The sequence below is a fragment of the Mandrillus leucophaeus genome, unplaced genomic scaffold (genome assembly GCF_000951045.1).
Source record: "Mandrillus leucophaeus isolate KB7577 unplaced genomic scaffold, Mleu.le_1.0 Scaffold2, whole genome shotgun sequence".
Taxonomy (NCBI): Eukaryota; Metazoa; Chordata; class Mammalia; order Primates; family Cercopithecidae; genus Mandrillus; species Mandrillus leucophaeus.
Genome location: NW_012102031.1, coordinates 1,043,600 through 1,049,739, shown reverse-complemented (window position 1 = coordinate 1,049,739; position 6,140 = coordinate 1,043,600). Strand labels below are relative to the sequence as shown.

Genomic DNA, 6,140 nt, shown 5'->3' with positions numbered 1-6,140 from the left:
GCTGGTCTCAAACTCCTAGGCCCAAGTGATCCTCCCGCCTCAGCCTCCCAAAGTGCTGGGATGACAGGTGTGAGCCACTGTGCCAGGCCTCATTATCATCGAATGGGGATGACTACGTGGTTCCTGGCCTGGGGCAAGTTTCTCGCAGCCCTGAGGCAGGCTCAGCAGAAAGGGCCCAGAACAGCTGTAGGGGTCCGGGGAGGAGTTCCTCAGGCCACAGCTGCAATCCCACTACCCTATCTCCAGGACAGCCCGGGCCTCAGCTGGCCCCGTGTTCAAGGGCGTCTGTAAGCAGTTCTCACGCTCACAGGGCCATGGCTTCATCACCCCCGAGAACGGGTCCGAGGACATCTTCGTACATGTGTCTGAGTGAGTCCCCTCCACCTTCGTTCTTGGCCCCTGCCCTAGTGTCCCTAACGGTGCCTCAAAAATCTCTCTCCAGACCTCTCCCCTCCCTGGCTGAGGTCTGTATTCATGGCACCTTTTCTGTCCTCTGAGTAGGGACTGAAGGTGTGTTGGGGGAGGAGGGCTGTGGCCAGGTGGGGAGTGGGCATGCAGACCCCAGAAGCCTGGGAGCCAGCAGCTGGGCCCTGGATCCCATTCCAGCATCATGGGGGTCTGAGAGGGCTAGGCCAGCTCCTGAGCCTCTTGGCCTGGAACGGGCCTTCAGGTGGATGGGCCAGGAGGTAGAGATGGATGTCATGCCTAGGCCTGGCCCCACCTCCTCCTAATGCCCGGAGGACTGGGGCGAGGTCACTGAGCTTCTCAGCTTTAGGGATCTCCCTGTGCCCTTTCACATCTCAGTCCTCAAGGGACCCAGAAAGGGAGGCACAGTTTATGAATCCCGTTTTATTTATTTATTTATTTTTTGAGACGGAGTCTCGCTCTGTTGCCCAGGCTGGAGTGCAGTGGCACAATCTTGGCTCAGTGCAACCTCCACTTCCTGGGTTCAAGTGATTCTGCCCCTCAGCCTCCCAAGTAGCTGGAATTACAGGTGTCAGCCACCACGCCCAGCTAACTTTTTTATTTTTAGTAGAGACAGGGTTTCGCCATGTTGGCCAGGCTGGTGTCAAACTCCTGACTCAGGTGATCCGCTCGCCTCGGGCTCCCAAAGTGTTGGGATTACAGGCGTGAGCCACTGTGCCTGGCCATGAGTCCCATTTTACAGATTCGAGAGCTGAGGTTCTGAGAAGCAAGGCCTGGCCAGGCCTCCTGACCTAGGGAGGCCTAGGGCCAGGCTGCCCCCGAGGCCAGGCCGCAGGACTGTCCAGGGCATAGGGCCTGCCACTGGGCTAACACCCCTCTTCCTGCCTGCCAGCATCGAGGGGGAGTACGTGCCAGTGGAGGGCGATGAGGTGACCTACAAGATGTGCCCTATCCCGCCCAAGAACCAGAAGTTCCAGGCCGTGGAGGTGGTGCTCACTCAGCTGGCCCCCCACACTCCCCACGAGACGTGGTCTGGCCAGGTCGTGGGCTCCTAGGCTGGGTGGCTCACAGGCCAGCTGGCCGGGGGGGTGGGGAGCCACACAGGGTGAACGGGCAGCAGCCAGCTCCATGCCCCACTGCCCTGGCTGATCAGTCCTTCGGTGGCCTCAGTGTGCACGTCTGTCTGTCTGTCCGTCTGTGCTTGTGGCTGTCAGCGTGTGCCTCCACCCACCCCATGACCCGTGACTACTATGCGAGCCGGAAAGGAGGTGGGTGGAGGGCGAGGCCACCAGACCTGGCTTCTCGCTGTCCACTGCCTTTCTCCTCCCCTCCCTGCCGCAGACACGCAGGACCCGCTCGCCCTCCTACCCACCCATCCCCATGGTGACTGAGCCTCGAGAGCCTGTGCTGGGCTCACTCCCTGGCCTCCGCCCCTGAGCTGTCCCATGTCAGTCCACAGTTCTCTGTGCTACTTACATCTCCCTCCCTTGGCTGAGGTCCCCCGCCACCATCTAGACCCTTCCCTCAGAAGCCTGGCCGGTGGGTGCTTTTGGGGAGCCTCCCAGCCACTGGCAGGGGAGGAGGACAAATACAGAGGCACACAGGCCCCTCACTGCTGAGGCCAGCCTTCCTTCCTGCTCTGCTCTCAGTGCACTAGAGAGGCAGGAAGAGGGGCCTGAGGGCGGAAGGGGTTCGGGGCTCCCATTTCGCCGGCCAGTCCCTCCTCCTCAGCCTGGCAGTGGCTCTGGGCTCCTTCCCCTGGGCTGTACTGAGCCAAGCCCAGGGGTTTGCAGAGGGTGGGGGTCCATCTCTCCAGCTTGGCTGCAGCCCTCCTTTACCCTGACTCACAAGCACTACTGATGCTCTGCGCCACGCCCGGCTGACAGCTGCTGAGGACGCCGCGATGGACGGACACATGTCCATCAGGCAGGGCCGGGCCGGGGCACCCACAAGGAGGGCCCTCAGCCTGGGAGACTGGCCCTGCAGCCCCCGCGTCAAACCCTCTTCCCAAAGCCCTGACAGACCAGCGGCTGAGGTGTGGCTCTTGCTTTTACCGTGTCCATCCCTGAAGATGTGTGACTGTCGCTGTCACCTGGAGTCCTTTTGGGGCCAAGATGTGTATGCACTTGGGGTCGTGGCCATTCACTCCCATACAGGGGTGAGGGCGGCCTGGCCCGGGAGGCCAGGAAGGAGGGCGCTGTCTGCCCCCACCTCTGGGCGCACCCCCTGCCTACCACCCTCCCTTCTAGACAGCACATCGCCTGACTGGGCAGAAGTGGGGCCATGGTTCAAGGGAGGGCCGGCCAGGGGTGGGACCCTTATGAGACCCAGTATGTGAGTAAAACGGGGGGCTCAAATGCCCAGGATGAGGGGATCAGTGACTGTCTAGGAGGATCCCTGGCCTTGTAGGTGCCCCAAGACCCCAGGGTAGAGATCAGCCGGGATGCCTGCATCCCAACCCTGCCCCCAGGGCCTATCGCATAAAATCTGGGAGCCCAGAGCTGCTGAGGTATGCTGGTCAGCTCCCCTAAAATGGGCACGGCCCAGCCTGTCCCATGAGGAACAAAGGCCCCTGACCCCTTGAGAGAGGGCTTGTTAGTGAGGGAGGACTCCTGGGGGCCCCCAAGGCTCCCCTCCTGTAGGGAGGCCACCTTTTAAGGTACCACTATCAGTCAGGATGTGGTGGCATCAGCCCTGGGGCCGCGTGGGTGGCAGGGGGGCAGCAGCTTTCCTCCCTACTCACAGGCCTTGCAGTGCCCATTTGGAATTCCTCCCAAGACCCCTGGCCACCCAAACCCCCCATTCTTCCTAACACTGGCAATAAACCCTCAACTGTGACCCACCGTGCCCTAAAGCTGCCTCTGTGTCAGGGTCCCCAAGGAAGGGGCTGGGGGTGGACACACCAAACCAGCTCTTCTCTGGGGCTTCAATGGCCCCCTCCTCAACTGGATCAGGGACTTCCTTTGTGACCTGGGCCAAGTCCCTGCCCTCTCTGTGCTGTTTACTCATCGGCAAAGTAGTGGCTGTGAGGGCATGTGACTAGGGCCAATTATCCATTTAGACGCAACTGACACCTACTTTGTTTTGGGAAATTTAATACCGTGACAAAGTTCTCTAAAATAGGCGCCTGCGCCACCATACCCCACCGTCCAGGGAATAGGCACCTGCGCCACCATACCCCACCGTCCAGGAACAGGCGCCTACGTCACCATACCCCACCGTCCAGGGAATAGGCGCCTGCGCCACCATACCCCACTGTCCAGGGAACAGGCGCCTACGTCACCGTACCCCACCATCCGGGGAATAGGCGCCTGCGCCACCGCACCCCACCATCCAGGGAATAGGCACCTACGTCACCACACCCCACTGTCCAGGGAATAGGCACCTACGCCACCATACCCCACTGTCCAGGACAGGCAGGCAGGGCAGGCTAGATCTCGTACCGACACTTCTGCACGCCTCCTCCTGGCGCAGAAACCTGTTCTGTACCGAAATACAAGCAGCAGCTGTGGCCTCGGCCACCAGGTGGAGCATGGGGAACACTCTGGGCTCTGCGAGGACGGAGCCAGTGCCACTAGGAGCTGACTGGCTGGGGTCGGTTGTCCACACAGACTCTGGCCTCATTCGGGTGGGCCTTGCAGCAGGCGTCCTGGGCCAGAGGAGGGGCCCTGGCATCTATCCAACACCAGGACCTCTCTTTAGGCCTAGGCCAAACTCTTCAGAAGTCACAACGCACAGATGTGGGCCCCGGTCACGCCTCATGGGCTGTCTCTGGGAAGAAAATCTCCCGGCATCGCTGCACTGTGTCCTGAGGAGACACCACGCTGTGGCCAACAGTCCGGGGGTCAGCAAAGATCTCAAAGTCGTTCCCACCCTGCACACAGAGGACGGGCAGAGGAGGCATATTTAGGCGGAGTCCCTCTCCACGTTGGCTGCTAAGGACCTGCCCCTCCTCCTGCCCCTTCAGAACTGGCAGGAAGCCCACCTTCTCACTCCTGTCAGACCCGCCCTGACTTGCTGTGTGATGTAGAACAAGTGCCCAGCCCTCTCGGGGCCCCAGCCTTCTGATCTGTGTAATGGGGCTGGTGAGCAATGGCTGTTCTCCAGGAGCCCCCGCAAGAGGTCTGCTGTGTTGCCCCGTGTTCTGGCCTTGACCTGGGCGATTTGTGTTGGAGAAGCCACCAGACCTGGCTTCTGGCTGTCCACTGTGTTGGGGGAAACCTGGGGTGGGCCACACTCACAGGGCTGGTCTCGTTCCCAAAGAAGTGGATGGTGTCGAAGCTGTCCTGGTCCAGGCTATCCAGGCAGTAGCGCTTGTCCCAGCCCTCGGGGAAGACGTCAAAGCTGATCATGCCTCCTGTGGGCAGGGGTGGGGACTGTTATTCCCTGCTGGGAGGGGCAGACAAGGCTAACAGAAGGGCTGCTTGTTCATTCATTCATTCAACAACCCTTGGGGATTGGGACACGGGGCAGGAACAGGACACGGGACAGACTTAGGATCCTCAAGGAAGTTATGACACAGGTTGGAGAACAAACAAGACTACAAGACTACAAAGTGGGTGGGGGAAGCTCATCCAGCCAGGGTGGTCAGGGGAGACCTCTGACGAGGTGGCAATGAGCTGGGACCTGAGGCACAAAGTACAGCCCCTGAGACACAGAACAAAGTACAGCCCCTGAGACACAGAACAAAGTACAGCCCCTGAGGCAGGGAAGAAGATGAGTGTCCCAGCAAGGGAGGAGGCTGGGAGAGGCAGGGCGAGGACGGGCAGGCCCTGGGCATCACGTGGAGAAGGAGGAAGAGCCTAGGGAGGGCTTTGGGCAGAGGCACACCATGACTGCAGCTCCAGCCTCTCCGGCCACTGGGGAACGGGTGAGGTGGCAGAGAGGAGCCCGGCTGCGTCAGGTCAGTTGGAGGCTGGGATAAGCTGCTGGCAGTGGAGGTGTGAGCACCAGTGGGATTCCAGATGCAGGGCCCTGGGACTTCTAGGAGTTTGGACTTGGGAAGGGGCGGGGGAGAGCATTCAAGGGAGAGGCTCCGGTTTTTGGCCTGAGAAACTGGATGGGCATAGGGCATTTACCACTGAGGTGTGAGGTGGGGAAAACTGGGGGCCAGTAAACGCTGAGCCCCTTTCTGCATTAGGCTCAGCCACCCCCTCTGCCCTGAGTGGGGGAGGGGCTCCTAAAGCTACTGGGGGCCACAGCCTGGTCTTGCAAGGGGCGGAAGGTTCGAGGAGGGGCCCTGTACCAGGCCTCCCAAGCCCTCTGCAGGGTGGACGTACCTCGGGAGAACCTCAGCCCTTTGCCAGCAAACTCTGTTTTCAGGGCTTCCACGAACTTCTCCCGGATCTTCTCTTTCTGCAGAGGGGAGGGGGCGGATGGCAGCTCAGAGAACCTGCTGTGTGCCAGGCCCCGGCTGGGCACACAGTCCACGTGAGCGTGCTGAGCCTTCTAGGTGGGCTGAGAGTGTCCCAAGCTGTGAAGAAATCTTTCCACATGGCCGAGGCTGGCTGCACCTCCCGTCTCTGGAGAACAAGGCTGGCCACTGGACAGCCCCCCGTGCAAGGCCAGCCTCGGCAGGGACTGGCACTGTGACCTCGAGCTGGTTACTCACTCTCTGGCCTCAGTGTCCTCATCTAAGGAAGGGAAGTACTCATCCCCACTTCAGCGTTCTGGAAGACAAGCTGGGTCAAGCATTTACACCAGCTCTGGGCCGG

The 6,140-nt window shown here is 60.8% G+C and overlaps 2 protein-coding genes across 2 annotated transcripts in view; one reads left to right on the top strand and one right to left on the bottom strand.

Annotated features, from left to right (window-relative positions):
* Positions 1-3,269, top strand: part of CSDC2 (cold shock domain containing C2, RNA binding) — a 16,033-nt gene extending 12,764 nt beyond the window's left edge. The window contains exons 3-4 of the mRNA XM_011978769.1: positions 247-369; positions 1,319-3,269. Of these exons, the coding sequence (XP_011834159.1) occupies positions 247-369; positions 1,319-1,481 (286 nt within the window). The 3' untranslated portion in view covers positions 1,482-3,269. The remainder of the gene's footprint in view (positions 1-246; positions 370-1,318) is intronic.
* A 233-nt stretch (positions 3,270-3,502) lies between these two features.
* Positions 3,503-6,140, bottom strand: part of PMM1 (phosphomannomutase 1) — a 16,067-nt gene continuing 13,429 nt past the window's right edge. The window contains exons 7-9 of the mRNA XM_011978770.1: positions 4,668-4,783; positions 3,808-4,300; positions 3,503-3,549 (exon numbers count right to left, since the gene is read on the bottom strand). Of these exons, the coding sequence (XP_011834160.1) occupies positions 4,178-4,300; positions 4,668-4,783 (239 nt within the window). The 3' untranslated portion in view covers positions 3,503-3,549; positions 3,808-4,177. The remainder of the gene's footprint in view (positions 3,550-3,807; positions 4,301-4,667; positions 4,784-6,140) is intronic.